The sequence below is a fragment of the Polistes fuscatus genome, unplaced genomic scaffold, assembly GCF_010416935.1.
Source record: "Polistes fuscatus isolate 324 unplaced genomic scaffold, CU_Pfus_HIC Scaffold6, whole genome shotgun sequence".
Classification (NCBI taxonomy): Eukaryota; Metazoa; Arthropoda; class Insecta; order Hymenoptera; family Vespidae; genus Polistes; species Polistes fuscatus.
This window is the reverse complement of record NW_025113140.1, coordinates 5,166,115-5,182,093: the sequence shown is the minus strand read 5'-3', so window position 1 is coordinate 5,182,093 and position 15,979 is coordinate 5,166,115. Positions and strand designations below refer to the sequence as shown.

The window sequence follows — 15,979 nt, the reverse complement described above, 5'->3', positions numbered from 1 at the left end:
ATATTTGTAAATAAAATAAAAATAATTTTTGCGTGTGTTATCGGAATTAATTTAATAAATTATTTAAAAGGAAAGATTAGATTTATAAAAAGTATTATGAAAAAGAATATTAATTAGATAGGAAAAAAGAAGAAGAGATACGTTCATCATCCGTACGTTCATCATAATATGTAAAAAAATAAAAAAAGAAAGGAAACAATTATTTGTTAAAATGTAAAGAGAAAGAAAATGTTTTTCTTTTTCCATATCATTACAGGCCATGTATTATTTATTACAACTGAAAACTGAATTTTCCTCTCCTTTTTCTTTCCTTTCCTTTCGTTTACAATTAATTGAAAAATCTTCCTTTTATCTCGTTAAGAAAAAAAGAAAATGAGAGAAGAATTTAGAATTTAGTTTTAACAAAAATACAAACAAAAACACAAAGTATATAGGAATGAATATTAATAGAATATTTTTGCGCTTATTTTCATCTACGGCGTAATATTACGTCTCCTACTCCGATCGAAATGATGCTCCTTAATTCCTAACGCGTCGTGGTAAGTGATTCGGATAATCGTCATTTGAGAGATACTTGGTATACAATTTGGTTGTTCAAAGTAATGCTCTCGGAGGAAGATCGCTGTCAAAAATCACTATAATTTATAGCGAAATTGCCTCGGGAGCCTGGAGTAAAAATTTGATTCATAGGGTAGGAGAGAATTCAAACGCGCCTCTCTTTCTCTTTCTCTCTCTCTCTCTCTCTCTCTCTTCCTTTCTTTCTCTCTTTTTCTACTTCTTCCAAGTCACGAGGGTTTTACGAGAAAACTTACTTACTTTATACTTCAACGATTTCTTACACCAGAAAGACACTAGGACTTTTCTTACTTTCCACCGGGGAAATAAAAATCAGACGTTCACTAGAATCGATAAGAAAAAGAGAGAGAGAGAGGGAGAGAGAGAAAGAGAAAGAGAGAGGATTGTTGAGATTTTTGCAATGAAATTGTTTTAGAAAACAGAGCTTAATTTGCTCGTGTGACACTAATTACAAAACTATTGGATTATTCGGAAAATAATTTCGTTATATTCGTCATTTAGCGATACTTATTGTTAGTCTAAACCTTCAGGATAATTTTTAAGTTCTAACAAACAGACGCTTTAAACGTTATTTAAAATTTTGTTGTATCCCGATCTGTCAAGTAGTATGTTTTTGACATCACGTTATTTGTTTTAATCTGACACGCTCTAAATTTACATTTCTAAACAGTAACATCACAATTACGGTGCATCGTGTAAATTGTAAATGACATAAGAAATATATCTTGTAAGCTTCCTTATTTGAATTTGACAATCGTTTGACTTTTGTAAAATAAATGTATTCATTAGAAAATATTTTTTTTTATTATAAAAAAAAATCAAGGAAATATCTAATTTTTATTCGTATTAAAAAAATATAGAAATATCATATTTTTTCCCTATAAATTTGCCACCAACAATAACATTAATATACCAAAAATTAGTATAGCAAAGATTCAAATATCAAAAATGATTCACAGTACAACGATGAACGAACTATTATGAAATCTGTGTGAAAAATCATTTGAACAAATCAAAGATACAAGTAAGAAATAATATCAAACAATTAATACGTAAAAATAAATGTATAAAAGAAAAATAAGTTGGAATCTAAAGGATGGTAGTTGAAAGATGGTGGTTTAACGAGCAAAAACGATGAGTACTACTCGGCCAGGTAATTTTAACCGTCGTTCCAGCTAGTTTAACCACCGTATAGCAATTACAGATCGAGCGTTATTATCATCGGGGCCCACCTGCGGGGTCAACGACACATATCGCGGTTACATCTGCATCGTCTTTACATTTTCTACGTTCGAGAGTAGTTCGAACTACTTTGCAGTTGTTTAAAGAAAAAAAAATGAATTCTAAACCAGAAGAGAAGAAAATTTTCCTTCGATCTAACAAAGTAAACGTTATCTCTTACTTTTCCGTTCGATTTTTCCTACTGGTTTCTTTCCAATCATCAGACACGTATAGACATACACATAAACTAAAACATGTAATCGTGTATAGCATCGAGCACGAGCGTGATTCTACTAATTGCCGGTGCAATTAGCATAATACTCTAGCATAGTCGTAAATAAAACTTAAATATCGATCGATATCTTCACTTTTTCTTACCTCATATCTTACAATTAAGAGTAAAATTTCTAATCGTACGAATATTCTAATTGCAATCTTTATTGACGCGTTAATTTTACCCGATAACCGATAAATAGAATTTGTATTACTAGTGTTTATAAACCGGTATCTAAAAAATAGTCTTTTATTTTGTTTAGTTTCTTTAATCATCGATCGGACTAATGTTAATATTCAATATTAAATACTTTATTCCTTTAACGTTTTATTTTTGTACATATTTTAATATTAACTATTTTAATTAATTATCAATATGTAAGAATATTCGATATACAATTAATTTTTTGTACCAACCAATCGAATCACAGTAGGATCAAGATTTTAATTTAACTAAGTACGATATCATTTCTTTTATTAGCTTTATTTAATTAAACTGTTATCCTCTCGATAATGCATGGCGCGTGTCTCTACTATATAACACGAATCGTTACTTTATTACTTTAATTAACGCGTTAGTAATGTACGCGTTTATTCTTCTTCTTCCTCTTCTTCTTTTTCCTCTTCTTCTTTTTCATTGTGGTGACTTTAAACAAAATTGATCAATTAGATCCTACTGAAATTAATCGGTACAAAAAATTCTTTTTATGTGTTCACCTGGACATCTAATTAATAAAGATTTAACAACATATCGCAAAGTTGCATGAAATAAAATTAAATAAATAAACGTTTCTTAAACAGTCATGAAATTTAGCCTTGAAAAGATTCATTAGTTTGTGCATTATGCTGAATAACAGTTGAATTTTTTATAACATCCAATCAAAACAGATGGTCGTTCAATACTGTTAAACACTTCGCGGTGAGATGAAGATAATAGATACATGTATCTCGATAGTTAGTTGATTTGGTCACACTCTTACATTAGTAATAAATTCATGCAAATGGTGGTAACGTTCGGATAACCGTTCTACGTACTTGAACGTAACCAACGGCGTCAACGGTTCTGAATAAATATATGGGTACGCCCGTGTGGTGTAGAGTGTAGTTGGATTCAAAAATCGACGCTTATTATATATATATATATATAACTTAGTATGTTAGATAGATATAATAAAATAGTATAGCAAGGGGCATTAAGTTGCGGTCTAACGATAACGATCGTTAGATATCCGCAATTAAATTCCTACGCTGTTTCATCTTAAACCCTCGTAGTTTACATGTTTTAAATGTTAATTCGGTTTAAAATCGGAAACGTTTTAAGTACATACGATTGGATATCGATTAAATTTTCGGTGTATTCGCTTTGAGATCGGTAAAATTTTAAACGAGTTCGGTTTGAAATCGTTTATCGAATCTATTCGAAAGTTTTATTGCTTTTACGAATAAATAATGTATTTCTAATTGTTAGTATATGATCGTTTCATTTTCCTTAAACGCGGAAACTATCGTAGTTTTAGGGAACAAATGTTAAGAGTCACAATAGAATTGAAGATGATAAACAAAACAGAACGTAAGTTAGAATGACTAAAGGATTTCCAAAGCGAAAGCATTTATTTTCGGAATAATCTGCATATGGATGGGAAAACAAATAGACGTGATCCTAAATTATATTACGACTTCTCTTTAAACGATAAAATACGTTCGGATGTATGACTCGACACCTGGGTTTTGAGAAACTTGCATCGGATTTTGTTTGTTACCAATTCCGTGTTACCGATTGTTCTACTTCTGATGTAATATTAATGTTGAAACATGTTCTACTTGTTTGTTGTTAGATAAATAGAAGATTTTTCTGATACTGAATTATGTATGCTGCAACATACCGATTTTGTTCAATTTCTGTATAATACAAAATGCATTACAACATACAAATCGTTCTCAGTTTAATGTCACCGTATGATACTAAATACATTTTATTTCTTACATCGATGCAAATATTTTCCGACGTTAAATTACATGCATAGCAATTTACCGATTTATGTCAGTAGTCATATGATACCAAACAAATGTTTTCCTTATATCAATGCAAACTCTTTTTTCTAATACTGATTTACATACGTTGCTACATCATGAAACTTATAAATCCGCGTACAAATATCGCAACATATTTGAACTTGCGTTATTTTCAAAATCGTGAAGACTTCACGAGCGTTGATAAACATGAGACGATCAACAATATCATGATAAAACATACCAAGTAAATAAGTAATATTTTCTCCTATTCTATCCTGCGTACAATCATAGTCAATTTTCTTTCAAGTTGGTCGGATGAACATTGAGTATCGAACGATGTCCAATTTTGTATCACGTTTTATTGCATACTAGCTGTAGCTTGAGAGTCCCGGCTTATATCATTCGATAGATGTTGACCGATAAGGCTGACATATTTCATCGTTCACGAGATTAGAAACGTATCGATACGTATCGAAACGTATCATACGATATTTGCCAGTTTCAAAAGAAATTTGTCTTTAGCTAGGATTTTCTACTTTTCTTCTATAATATCGATCATTCTATTTCGATCGTACGATATTTGAGTAAACGTAACTCGTTAATTAATATCATAAAATGTTCCACGTATTCAAACACACACCAACGTATATACATAAATATATTTTGGTATATAATGGCTCAAAGAATTCTCTAGAAATTCAAATAATACTAAAGTATTATCAATATTTGTACGCGATACAAAATGGATTATGTCATTTCTCTCTCTCTTTCTCTTTTGCTAATGCCCATTAAAATTCGACTTTGACTTGCTGATGTTTTAAAATAAATACTACCTACATTACTCTTTCTCTCCCTCCTTTAAACCTTTTTACTTGCATCATTAATTTTTCCGTATCTGTAAATGCTATTCAATCGGCAAATACAAATATTACATTTATTTGTACGTGAGTCGTGATTTATGCGATGAAGAAAAAAAGAAAAATCATATAATTAAAGAAATAGTTTTTAAAATTTGAAGAACATGAGTTTTTAAGACACGATTCAAGTTTTAGTCGGTAAACTATAAGTAAACTTTATATTTTTTTACGTACTAAGTTCGAATTTCAAAGTTGTATGAATCAAGAATAGTAAAGAACGATTAGGAGTATTTATGAGTTGTCCAAAAACAAAATTCTATAATCTTATCACATAAAGTTAACAATCGTAATGACTTCTTAAGGCACAAATCATTTTTTCGTTGCTTAACAACATGTAAACTTTATTGTTTTACTTTTTTGTAGCATCGAGAAAGAATTTCAAGATCATACGAGTGGGAAAAATCAAAAAAACGTCTAGGAGCAAATAAGTAGGCACTTTGAGATCCTCTCAACGGTCATGTTCCTTCTCTCTTTGCTATCACTTTTTTCTCTTTTCTCTTTCTCTCTCTCTCTCTCTCTCTCTCTCTCTCATACACATCATCAAACGCTCTTCTTTCCGTTTCTTCGGACTCGATATACATATCTACGGGTCGTTGATATCGTTAGCCTCATGTTTTCTCGGATAACATGAGTATGTACTTTACTTATATACTATGCTTATATACTATAATACATAAATAATTTTTTGTCCCATTATTTCTTTGAAAATCAATAATCCCTTATCCATTCAAGGCCAATCCTACATATACTCGAACAATTTTATTTTTAATACAATAATTAATCATTTTTTGATCATTAGATCATTAATCGTTATTATAATCATTTCTGAATCATTAATAATTATTAATAAATATTATCAATAATATAATTTCAATCTATCAATCGTTATTACAGTCAAAATTACGGAATAATATTTGAAAAGTAAAATATATGATATCCAATGATATTATCCGGTGTTTCAAGTTATATTGACAAATTTGTTTATAACAAATTGTAAACGAGTTTTCAACTTTTCTCTCTTTCTAACGCATGTTCAACCGGTTACAAGTTATTTTTGTTTATCTAGAATAAAAAACACAAAGCGTATCAACGAATCTATGAATTTTCGGAAAGAGAAAAGACGAAAAAAAGCTTTCCGTTTTTCATCGAATTTTTCATCGAAAAAAGTGCACCCTTTTTCCTTTCTGTTTTTATATTTTTTCACGTAAACTTTGACAACGCGTTAGAGAGAAAAAAGTATTAAAAAAACGAGAGAAAAAGATAGAAAAGAGAAAGAAAAAACGAAAAATCGTAAAAATAATTTGCCCTCGAACGGCTTTAACAACGTCACAAGTTAATTTAAACATTCATAGAATAATAATAATAATAGTATTAACATGTGAATGGAAGCTGCAACAAGCTAAATGCAAAATCATCATAGGTTTCAATGGAAACTCGAGATCACTATCCATAAAGAATACAAGAAGGATAGAAAAATTCTTCTAGTAGATTCAAAAAAGAAATCTTTCGTACGTTAACCTATTCAAAGTTCAACAGTTAACGACGTATGAATGCTTTTTTCAACTGATATATATATATATATATATCGTTGATAAATTTATGATGAATAAATAAATACAAAAATTTACTATTGTTCATTAAAGTCTTCAGTATTGCTAGCGCCATATTGAACATTTATTTTATTCCAAATAATTTTTACAATTTCATTCATAAATACTTTATTTTCTTGTGTATATTTTATTTCTATTACTTAAATCGTCAATACAAATTGTAAAAATATTCTTATCTGTTATTAAAATACGAACAAAATTTGGTCCGAAATCATTTTTGTATGCAACAAACCAGCGACGGATTTATTTGAAATGGTCATTTTCATTGGTACACCGTGTATATACGAAAAATTAATATCAACTACTCGAGTAAAGTAAACTTTTTGACGTCAAAATTTCTTATCTTTGGTGTATCTTATTTCAGATCAAAGTTCTGCCCGCGTAATGAAAGTGTGATCGAAGTAACCCATCATGAATTATCTCTCTCTCTCTCTCTCTCTTTGTATCTGTTCGAACAAGAAACTCGAGCTTTCCATAACACGTAGAACAAAGTATGCCTTGCAACGTGAACGCATCGCGATCTAATACCAGCAACGTAATATATTATGATAGAGATAATGCGATGCCGCAAATACGATACCACTGGGATGCCATTTGGTGTTTTCTTTTCGTTATGTTTCTTTACATTACCGATGACGAACGATCTTCTTTTCACAATAATCATTTGCTTGAATTTACTTGTTAGTTTTTATCTATTTCCTTGGGGAAACAAGTTCATTCGTATTTTCTCTCCATATGACTTTTAAGATCGCATAACTCTGGTAATACTAATCGGATCTGCCGATACTTGCGTGTATTTTAAAGCTGATGTATCATAGAATTGTTTAAAAAGAAAAACAGGTTGCATTGTTTCTTTGTACGATCAAAAGTTATTTCGTTTCAAAAATGAGGGAAAATAATGAAAAGAGATTCAATAAATTTGGAAATTTGTTAATAATAAAAAAAGAAAAGAATACGACTCAAATTACTAAAAAATATTAGTGATATTTATGAACACGATGCAGTATCGGTACGAGTCGTATAAAGTTGATTCGAGAGTATTCAATCTGGAAATTTGAATGTCAATGTTGTACTTTGGTCTGGTCGACCAATATCTGGAAAAATCGATTCAATTTGTGGACAGAAAATTCAACAAAATCGATACCGTAACAATCATGATATCGGTAAAAATAATTAAATATCGTCCATAAAACAATTTGAAAGCATTTGAAGAGAATGTTCGATAGAACATATGAACAAACAATGGTTTAACTGTTGCATTCAAATACGAAGAAATATTTTGTCCCCGAACAAATATTAAATCGTGTCTGTTTGCATTTGTCATTCGTAAGAGTTTAAACAAAAAAAACAATTTATAGCGTTTTTAATTAGGTATATAAATGAGGAAGAAAATACGGGTGTACCGATAATGACAAGTCTATGCATCTGTGTTTCACGTTATCAGAACATTTGACACGAATCTATAACGTTTCAATGAATTCTATTTCTATGTCAACGACCGTTTTTTTACTATCATTAAGGGAATATCGCAGTGGTTATCTTGTTTATGAAAAAATTTAATCAAATCTAAACAGACGTGCAAAAATATTGGATTATTGAGTAAACGTTAGAAACGTAGTACGAAAATTGAATAGTTTACTCGAACCATACAAATAATGACTACATTAGCATAATTAATTAACAGACAAGCTAATAACAGTTAGACTAATTTATAATCTTTCTTATAATTTATAAAGATGCACGAAAAATCAGTTAAATTATGCTGTTCATTAAATTTTAATGAAGTAAAAATAATTGTGCGTGCAACTAATAAAATTATTGCACGAAAATGAATAATTGAGGTAGATTTTAGGTTCGTTTATTTGAACGTAGGAGAACCAAATTCAAATAATAATCATAATTTTTCTATGACAACCTAAAAGATATGGAATGAAAAAATCAAAGCAAAAGATGCACTTGGAGAGTCTGTTAGAAATCACCGATGCGAATTTGCGGGAAGCGTCGCGTCGCGGCCGAAGTAAACGACCTCCTCTCCTCTCCTCTCTCTTTCTCGTAAAAGAGTCTGTAAGAAAAAAAGACAGAGAGAAAGAGAGAGAAAAAGAAGATAGGGAACTCTCTCACACACACTCTCTCTCTCTCTCTCTCTTTCTCTCTCTCTCTCTCTCTCATCTCGACCTTCGGCCATTTCATTTGGTATCACAACGACATTGCTGACGGAGACTCACCGATCTCTCTCGTGGGAAAAGCTCCGATCGTCGATCCTCTTTCCTCCTTTCTAGTCACGAGCGATAACCTCCTCCTCTTCCTCCCCCACCACCACCTCCTTCTTCACCTCCTCCACCTTCTTTTTCTTCTTCTTCCTCTACTTCTTCTTCTTTTCTTCTTCTTTTCTCTAACTTTTTTTGATTTCACATAAAAATCCTCTCTAGCGAAGAAAAAGTGGATAACGTTTACAACTCGACTCACGATCGACAGAAAGGAAAGAAAGAAGGAAAGAAAGAGAGATAAAGGAAGAAAGGGAGAGAGGGAGAGAGAAAGAAAATCTCTCCGACACGCGGTACTCTTTCAAGAGGATGTTGTATCCTCTTGGTGATCCCTTAGAATCTTCTCCTTCTTCTTCTTCTTCTTCGACGTTTCTACGTCAAAGAAAAGTTATAAAAGGATAGAAAAGGAGAGAAGATAAAAACGAGAAGGTAGGGTAGGAAGAAGGTAATAGGAAGGGATAAAAAAAAGGAAAAAGAAAATTATCCGTTCTTCTTGTTTTTTTTTTTCAAAATAAAAGACGCGTCCAATTTCGAATCTGTCTCTTTTTTCCCACTAAAATGAAAGACACGTTTCGCGTGTCATAAAATTCTAAATAAAATATATTTTCGACAGATAAAGGGTGGAAAAAGAAAAAGAGAAAAATAGAGAGAGAAAAAGAGAGAGAGAAATAAGGAAAAAAAATAAAATATCGAAACGTTTCGTCGCGTTCACCGCGACCGATGAGAAAAAAAAAGAGATGAGAAGATGCGCGCGCAAACGAATGTAAGCTAAGGCAAGAGCGAAACGCGGAACAGCGACACACGTCTATTGCGCTCCTTTGCAATACACTGAATATATTTTGAGCTGTGTGTGCGCCTCTATCCGCGGAGAGACTCACTCGCTGCCTGGCGCTTTGCGCGCGCTCATTTAGCCCCCTCACTCGGCTTTGAATTCGGTAAACATCGGAATACTTCGGTTTATGACAACTAACCAATCGCTCAGCTTCCCGGCCGGCTTACTTCGGATTCATTCGGTGAAATTCGGTTTGACGACTAGTGCAGCGCCCGCGCAAACCCCGCTCAATCGTAGCTCGACCAGCAGCAGTGCATTTTAGTGCATGTTGCGCATCTGCGCAACGCTTTTACTACTTTTACCCATCTCACAACCTTCCGGAATCATCCTACACTTTTCATACAACTCTCACTAACCCTTCCAGACCTTTTCTATTCCTAACGAACCTATTTTCTCGAGGTTTTTTCTTTATTCTTTTTCTTTTTTTAGTTTTACTAGCTTTGATTTCATGTTTTCTTTTTTTCTTTCTTTAGACGTCGACGATTTTTCTTCAAATTTTCAACCCCCAATTGAATTAACTACGAAATTTTTCTTATTATCTTTTCCTATCCATTTTTTGCGGCCTGTTGATGATAATCAAGGAAGTTATTGTTATTTTTTGTATCATGCGAATAATCACGATGTGGGACAATAATTTCAAATTGTTTACAAAACTCTTGCGAACAATACACAAAGAATGAGGCTCTTAATTCTATTTTGTTTAATTTTTTATTCTTGAGAGAATGCAAGTATAAGTTTAATCCCAACAATAGTTGAACCAAATTATTAGTCTAATCGATTATTGTATCGTTACATAATTTGAAAAAAGTATTGAAAAGAAAATATGTTAATGACGATCCCACAGTTATCACAATTTTCAATACTATCATCCATCTATCTGTAAATGTGTAACATTTACTTATACATATACACATTGATATCGTCAGATATCGTCAGATATCGTCGACAGAAAGCGCCTCCACTAGAGAGAGCCATTGTGGAACGTACACTCTCGCACGTATACATTATGCAAATTGATTCCATCGATTGGCTGCTAAACCCTACCAGTCTAGATGCAAAACTTGTTGCGCTTTATGGCAATGTCCTCGACGTTTTTAGCATGAAAAACTTTTTCAATGCGATCAAATTGGCGATTTTCAAATAGAATTTTCCGATTTCTAACGTTACGAGAAATTGTTCATATTATCAGAAACATCGAAACATTTCTTAATAAAATGTACAATTTGATATAGTTATGTTCACGTAACAAAGAATATTTAATCATAATTATGTTTTATTGTTTAATTAAATAGTTTAGATCATGAAAAAAATAAAATATACTTTTAAATTGTGAATAATTTTGTTACTAATTGAATTTCATTTCCTGTTTCAGGTACCCAAAGATAAGACCCGAAATGTTTGCATCTTGGAAGGTCCAGTACACTCAAATGGTCTCGTTTAGATAGTATTTCCCTCGAAATCGAGAGAGTTTTGTTATCTTAGCAGGAACCTTTTCAATTCCCGATAAAATCAATGGTAATTGCATCGAGTTTATAGTCGATTAACAATCAACATAATTATCTTAAAAGCTTTCCGTTTAAGAGCAATCCAGTTAAAGTATGGCGCATACGTATCGACGATAACGATGCTACTTTCTACGTCATCTAAAATTTTATCAAATTTTTTGTTTAATATTCTATAGGACGATTATGCTTACGTAAAAAACATCTAATTAGGATCAAGTAACATTTGCATGCGTTAAAGTCTCCTTTATCAAATGTGACTGAACTAATGAGTTAGTAAAGATGGCGTAACTTAACGATTAAGTCAAAAGAAATACTGCCGATCCCGCAGTTTCCATCTTTACCTTCCACTTCCAATTCCGTAACAAAAAATATTCTTCAATATGTATACTGCGTATAGATTTTTTCAAACGACATTTTACAAGAACGGACAGCTACAATTTATTATTTTAAAATTGTTGTTGCTTCTTATAGATTACTACGGATCGATCATGCAATCTTATTTCAAAATTTAGTAAGGAAGGAAGGTATTTCTACTTTCTTTTTTTTTTAAACATAAATAGTGAAAAACGATTGAAAAAAAGAAAGTAAAGTAATTCGGTAAAAATGTATAAAGATAAGATGAAGTGTCTCCGAGCGTAGCACAGTGATCAGAAGGTACTCATTAAGGCATGATACGCGTTACAATGTTCTTCGGTAAGATATTCGATCTTTATTTAAACTAAGATACTTCGAGTAGAAAAAGAAAGTACAAGGAACATTGTGACTGGATGTTGTTAGCGCGATTACTCAAGAACTTCTTAGGATGATAATAACAGGTTGCTCTCAAACGTGCAAAGTCAACCATATGCAATTACTTGACTACTAATATGCGGTTGTCGTTCCCTGAAATTATTAGTTGTCTTCTTTGGTGATGATACTTTGCTTTTATACTCTCGCAAATCGACGCAATTGCGCTGGTTATTACAACAATGTTTTTAGCCTAAAAATTCTTACTTATGAATTTTATCATTTGTTTTATATTACAAATAATTTTCTTATGAGATTAATCATTTTCTTGACTGTTCATTGTCATAATTGTATATCTATACTCTAATTGTGTTCGTGCTTGCTTCGATTAAGAATAAAATTAACACATTATCCTCGGCGTTAAATCAAAATTTTATATTTGAGCCGTTCAGAGAATAAAGCAATTAATTTCAGTTTTAAAATTTCTACAGATCCTCAAATTCTTGATTTATGCGTAATTTTTAACATTCAAAATAAATTAAAATTAATAATTAGGTTTACAATTAACAGCATTAAGTGATAACAAAATTGTAGAACAACTTTTCGATAAAAACGGCTCATTTCTTTTAATCATAAGACTTTATAAATTTATTTTTAACTCAATTCGAAATTTATTCATAATCGACGTATTGACGTGTAAAAAATAAAAATCGAATAAACGCGTTATAATTCGATGAATATTTTATTACCAAAAGAATGAAATAATAATAATCTTAAAATAAATATGAGATATTCGAAAAATATTAAATAATTATAGTACTGTGACCGATCGTAAAATATAAAACAATCGAAATGATGGTCAGTACTGCAAAGATCTCTTCGTTTGAATATCCTCGAGGATTGTTCGCAGTTCCTCGTCTTCAAGTCGTCCTTCAAGACTTGGAATTAAAGCTTTCGCTTCCTCTGGAGTTTCTGGACACAAATTTGCCAAGGAAGCGAGCTCGAACTTATGAAGTTTCTTTTGCAATAACAAGCTGTACAACATAATTAATAAATACAAATATATATATATATACACATATATGAATATATATGTATATATATGTATATTTAACAAATACAATGGACAAAAATATTTTGTAACTCGTTAAAAATTTTATTATATGAAAGTAAGTCAAGAAAAAACAATATTTGAAAATTTTAATACCTTCTGACAGCTGCAATGGTTTCTTTATTTTTAAATCGTCCAAATCGATTCGTATAAGTTAAACTCTTCATAAAAACTTCAGAAAATTCTTGTTCTTCTTCTGCTGATTCGTTTTGTGCTTTTCTATGTTCCAATAGCATGTATACTTCCGATATCAATAACGTTTCCGCGTTCTCGAATTCTAAACAAACAAATTATTTCATTTCTACAAATACTCATGCAAGTCGAAATTATATTTAACAATAATAATAATAATGATAATAGTAATTTTTAAATAATTAATATAGATGGGCAGAGGTGGGTCGATATCAAGCGCGTGTATTTTCTTAATATTATTAAATATCATTTTGATTTAATTGGTTAGCAGTGATTGACGAGTATACTCGTCATGTAAAAAAATTGATTAACATTTGTTGTAGTGATCTTATTAAAAAATGTGTACTTAAATTATTTGACAATGATATACCAATAACACAAAATATTGCGATTTCTCCATGACTATAATAATCGTCAAGCACATCTAATTGATTAACTACAGAATTCCAATTTAACGTAACTGTAGAAAGAAATACAATAATAAACTTAACAGAAAGAGACACTTACGCAATTTAATTGAATATACTATTGTTAAATAGGTTTATTAATGTATCCTTCGTCTGCCAAAAAATCATAAATCTTTCGTGTTTTATTAACATCGATTTTAAGTAGAACGCGAGCCTGAGCCAAACGCAGGGAACCACATTTCTTATTTTCCGTAATTAAAATATGTTTGTAATCCAAATAGCTCGTTGGTACAATTCTGGTAACCGAACACAATAATTTTTCTTCACTCGTAAGCCTTTCGTAACCAGGTAGGCCATTAATTACGAGAGGTGGTGCTGCTCTTCTCTGGGAGATATTATGCGGTATTGATAAATTCGAATTCGTAATAACATTTTCCGGTAATATTTTCTTCCAACTATATTCTGGATTATTCAAATATTGTTTTCTCTCTCTCTCATTTTCCTGACGCAGTTTCAATAATTTCTGATAGGTCGACACGCTATAAAAATTTTTTATCCCATTGCTCCTTAAATCGATAAGTTTGTGAATGTGGTTTTTAAGTTCGCCACTACGATGAAGACCTTCCATAAAATAATCGAAATCCATTCCCCCAGTGAGCTGCATAAAAATCAACAATCTTTCAGCGATCGAACGCGTTATCGTAAATTCGTATCTTTGCAACCAAGAAATCGTTCTCCTAATTGCAATCAACCCGTGATTTCGAATAATTCTTCTTCGTCTTTTACGTTCCCTTAATCTATTGTTATAGGCTTGAACTACGGCTACTTGTAAAGATTGTCCTAGTTTGTTAATTTTTTCATCGTCCGAATCAAATTCGTCATAGTTTAATTGAGAAACAACGTGTTCCGCGTGATTATCAAAATTTATTTCAAAGTCTGATCTCGCAGGATTATATCCAGCTAACATTCTACAATTAAGAGAATTCGAAGCAAATCTTGGGGGTTCTTCCAAATCGTGTAATTTAAATAAATAGGGGATCGGTTCGGATGCAAATAAACTTGCTTGGGTTTCTTTGATTTTCGGTAATCCAGGTAAACTCTGATTATCAATGTAATGTTCTAAATAATGTGCCTTACATTCTTCCATAGTTTTCCCTTCTATTCTTTTGGATACATCAATCCAATTACCAAATCCACATTCTTGTATTACACTGAGCAAATCCAATTCCTGTTTAGCAGTCCAACCGCTACCATTTATCAATTCAAATTCATTCTTAGTGATAACGTAATCGTGATCATTTTTATGATCACCTATTTCACAGCCCTTAGAAAAACAAGACGGACACAAATCCACATTGGTGCATACTGCACACCTCACGTAAGGCTCTTTTAGGTTACTTTTGCACGCGTAACACGTTGGATCTGAAGTAAGGGTTTCATCCTTCACGACGGATACTTCTATGAGTTCTAAGTTGTGTCCATGACTTTCTTTTCTATTAGACGAGAAGTCTGAAAAATTTCAAACCTTACTTTAGATCAGTCATGTTCACGCGTACATACACCTCTTTCCATTATTTATTTTCACTTATTACAGAAGAAAAGAAACTAACCTCTAAGGTTAGGTTTACCTACTTTAATAATACTTATGTTAACAAATTGTACATACCTTTGGGAAACTGCAAATCCGCTGCATCTTCTTCCGTCATATCGGTCAAATTTGGATTCGCCATAGTAATTTAATTAATTAATTTTTATACTTTTATACTTTCCTCAAACAAAAATACGGCTTCTCTCGTTGCAACTACAAGAAATAAAATGTTTATTGGCGCTGGTTACTTGTCGATACCGCTGTCATCGACTTCGAGGATAAAACAGATTTCTATACACGTGGAATTTATCGATAATGGCGCTGCGATCTGTTTCTGTCGGATTCTTGAAAATCATTAAAATAATAATAATAATATATATTTATTTACAGAGCTTTTTAAGCCCTATTTTTACAAAATTATTGGAGAAAAATTTTTAATTTAATTAAAATCTCGTAATGAAAATTTAAAGTTCCTATATAGCATTAGATTATAATTTAAAAATTATATTTTATATTTTTTTTATAATATAAATTATTGAATTATAATTACTCGAAAATTAACAATTTTGTCTTCATCTATCATCTTTAATATTTATAAATATAATTTGTTATTAAATGAAACAGTACACGTACTCTTTTTATATTCTCAAACATGTCCCTGGAATAAAAAAAAACCTTCGAGTAAAAAATGTAATAAACATGACACAGTAAAACTTACACGAAGGTGTAAATTCCTTGAAAACA

General features: G+C 31.3%; 2 protein-coding genes across 5 annotated transcripts in view; both read right to left on the bottom strand.

The window, feature by feature from the left end:
• Positions 1-9,878, bottom strand: part of LOC122523492 — an 88,719-nt gene extending 78,841 nt beyond the window's left edge. The window contains exons 1-2 of one of the 2 annotated variants that reach the window (XM_043645262.1): positions 9,678-9,847; positions 8,836-9,246 (exon numbers count right to left, since the gene is read on the bottom strand). The gene's annotated coding sequence lies outside the window, so the exon portion shown is untranslated. Of the gene's footprint in view, positions 1-8,835 lie in introns of both variants that reach the window. The other variant, XM_043645263.1, reaches the window with a different exon arrangement.
• A 2,838-nt stretch (positions 9,879-12,716) lies between these two features.
• Positions 12,717-15,472, bottom strand: LOC122523491 (DNA-directed RNA polymerase II subunit Rpb4-like). 3 transcript variants are annotated; one of them, XM_043645261.1, is made up of 3 exons: positions 15,314-15,472; positions 13,145-13,325; positions 12,717-12,971 (listed from the first exon to the last, which is right to left on the bottom strand). In XM_043645261.1, exons 1-3 carry the CDS (start codon positions 15,375-15,377, stop codon positions 12,797-12,799), a joined length of 420 nt encoding a protein of 139 aa, XP_043501196.1. In that variant the 5' UTR covers positions 15,378-15,472; the 3' UTR covers positions 12,717-12,796. The 3 variants fall into 3 exon arrangements, with proteins under 3 accessions (XP_043501196.1, XP_043501194.1, XP_043501195.1); XM_043645259.1 differs by lacking the exon at positions 12,717-12,971 and adding an exon at positions 13,748-15,156 and having other exon boundaries at positions 13,231-13,325; XM_043645260.1 differs by lacking the exon at positions 12,717-12,971 and adding an exon at positions 13,748-14,971 and having other exon boundaries at positions 13,231-13,325.
• Positions 15,473-15,979: the final 507 nt, after the last annotated feature.

Excerpts from the sequence above, each read along its gene's own strand:
- LOC122523491 (XM_043645259.1), bottom strand. The coding sequence starts at position 15,377 with ATGGCGAATCCAAATTTGACCGATATGACGGAAGAAGATGCAGCGGAT. Across the intron at positions 15,157-15,313 it reads GGATTTGCAGTTTCCCAAAG|ACTTCTCGTCTAATAGAAAA; the intron begins GTATGTACAATT and ends GAAATTTTTCAG.